At 40.1% G+C, this 1,827-nt stretch overlaps 1 protein-coding gene across 3 annotated transcripts in view; it reads right to left on the bottom strand.

Moving 5' to 3' along the window:
• tbc1d2 (TBC1 domain family, member 2) overlaps positions 1–895 on the bottom strand; it is a 17,386-nt gene extending 16,491 nt beyond the window's left edge. For 2 of the 3 annotated variants that reach the window (XM_028008627.1, XM_028008628.1), the window contains exon 1: positions 505–894. Coding sequence is in view for 1 of the 3 variants with exons in the window: in XM_028008626.1 (XP_027864427.1) it covers positions 505–555 (51 nt within the window). In the remaining 2 variants the exon portion in view is untranslated. Of the gene's footprint in view, positions 1–504 lie in introns of all 3 variants that reach the window. The other variant, XM_028008626.1, reaches the window with a different exon arrangement.
• Between the last annotated feature and the right edge of the window lie 932 nt (positions 896–1,827).

The following is a 1,827-nucleotide window of genomic DNA, read 5'->3' as shown; positions in this document are numbered from 1 at the left end:
AATTAGCAATATCTAGAACTTTTTTTAAAATCTAGATTGCATTTCTAGTTCAAATATCTTGAATTAATATTCTGACTAGTCAGAGTGACGTCACAGATAAGAGGAACAATTATTCGGCCAAAACGTCACAGATTTATGTAGCATTTGAAAATTTTAATTAAAAAGATGTTTCATTTTGAGCTTGTTAGTGACCGCAGTTTTCTTTTCAAAACCATTTTTAAGTGCAATGTTTGTGTCTTGCAGAGAATAAAAAGGAAATTCTTTGTAGATTTCTGCAGCAGTTTTCACCTTCATGAAGTTCCTGTTTGTTTACATGGAGTTTTTTATTCAGATATCTAAAAATTTTATTTTGACAAGTCTTAGTGATCAGGAACGTTATTTCAGAAACCTCTAAAGAAATTTTGAACCATGCATGTAATATGTTTATTTCCTCCTGATCAGAATGTAAAAGCAGAAATCTTAAATTATTTAGGATGATCAGAATGTGGTTGAGTCCAAACTTACCTTCACATATCTTGAAGTGATCACTGTTTTTATGTTCTGACGGCCTGCCATAACCCCCTCCTGTTCAAAAACCCAGAGCGACGCAACTGCTCCAGTTATTAATATTTAACTCCAAGCCTGATGATGTTGTTGCGGAAAGCGCCTCCACTACATGCGATCAGGCCGCAGGGCTCCAATCGTGGCACCGGCAACCACCACGGGCTGAAACCGGTTCTGATCCAGTTCAGGTTCAGGTCCAGGAAGCGGCAGGAGGAGAGAGGGGGAAGCCACCAACAATCCACCGCCAAGTCCCGAACAACTCAGGATCTCGGTGAAGAACCCCACGCCCACGACGCGTGCCTGACCACACGCGATCCTGAAACAATTACTCCCCGCTTGAGGGACAGGAAGTCCGCGCCACGAAGGTCATACACACCTGGTTCCGCCCACCACTCACCTTAAAGGTGAAACTGCACCAACATGCCACATAAGTTTCTGGGTCGCGACCAAAACCTGAGTTTGGGACGAGTACACTTGGTTTTACACTTAACCAAGTGTACAAACTCTTAATCAATTAGATCTGTTAAGTGTAAAAACTGATTTTTAATGCCGAAAATCATGAAATGTTACAAGTCATACAAATGGATCAGACAGAGTTACATTCTCCGGGCCACACCTAGCAAACCTTATGGACGGAACCAAGTGAAGCAGATTGTAGCGAGTTTAGTTTTTCTTCTCCGCAATCCCAAACAGTAATTCATCAGCTTCAGTCTGAATGACTGGACAGTCACACACAACCTGTGTGTGTGCAAATAAAAGGAAAACACAAAATCCATAAAAGTTCGCACAATATGAGTAGTATGTTTATGCAATACATTATTGTCGTATCTCCTGTTTAAGGAGAATAATTCAGCGCGGACCAACTGTGTCTTGACGTTATTATCCACTTTACTGAACAGCCTTCCCAGACGTAACACGTCCAACCCCGTGATCCCCCACACACAATCCTATTGGTCTACTGTACTTTCTGTAACGTAACCTGCGTAAAGCATTAACCCTTAATGCACTGTATTCAGACACACCACATCTCCCCCTTTCTTTTTTAAAAGTCCATCTAAACCTGTGGAAGAAAGCAGGGTTAAAACGAATCCTGTTAAACACATACTTCTGGTACTCTATTACTTTCTTAACTTCTTAAATAATGTTTCCAAATACAACATTTTCAAACTTATTTTCTGTAGTACATATTTCCCCTGTAACTGGTACATTGTAAAACAACCTTTTCAGCACCTCATGAACATTAACAAAATCTCTCTTTCTTTTATTTTTATAAGTTCAGTCTAG

This window comes from Xiphophorus couchianus, chromosome 23, assembly GCF_001444195.1.
Source record: "Xiphophorus couchianus chromosome 23, X_couchianus-1.0, whole genome shotgun sequence".
In the NCBI taxonomy this organism is placed as follows: domain Eukaryota; kingdom Metazoa; phylum Chordata; class Actinopteri; order Cyprinodontiformes; family Poeciliidae; genus Xiphophorus; species Xiphophorus couchianus.
Note: the sequence above shows the minus strand (reverse complement) of the source record. Positions and strands in the feature narration are given on the sequence as shown.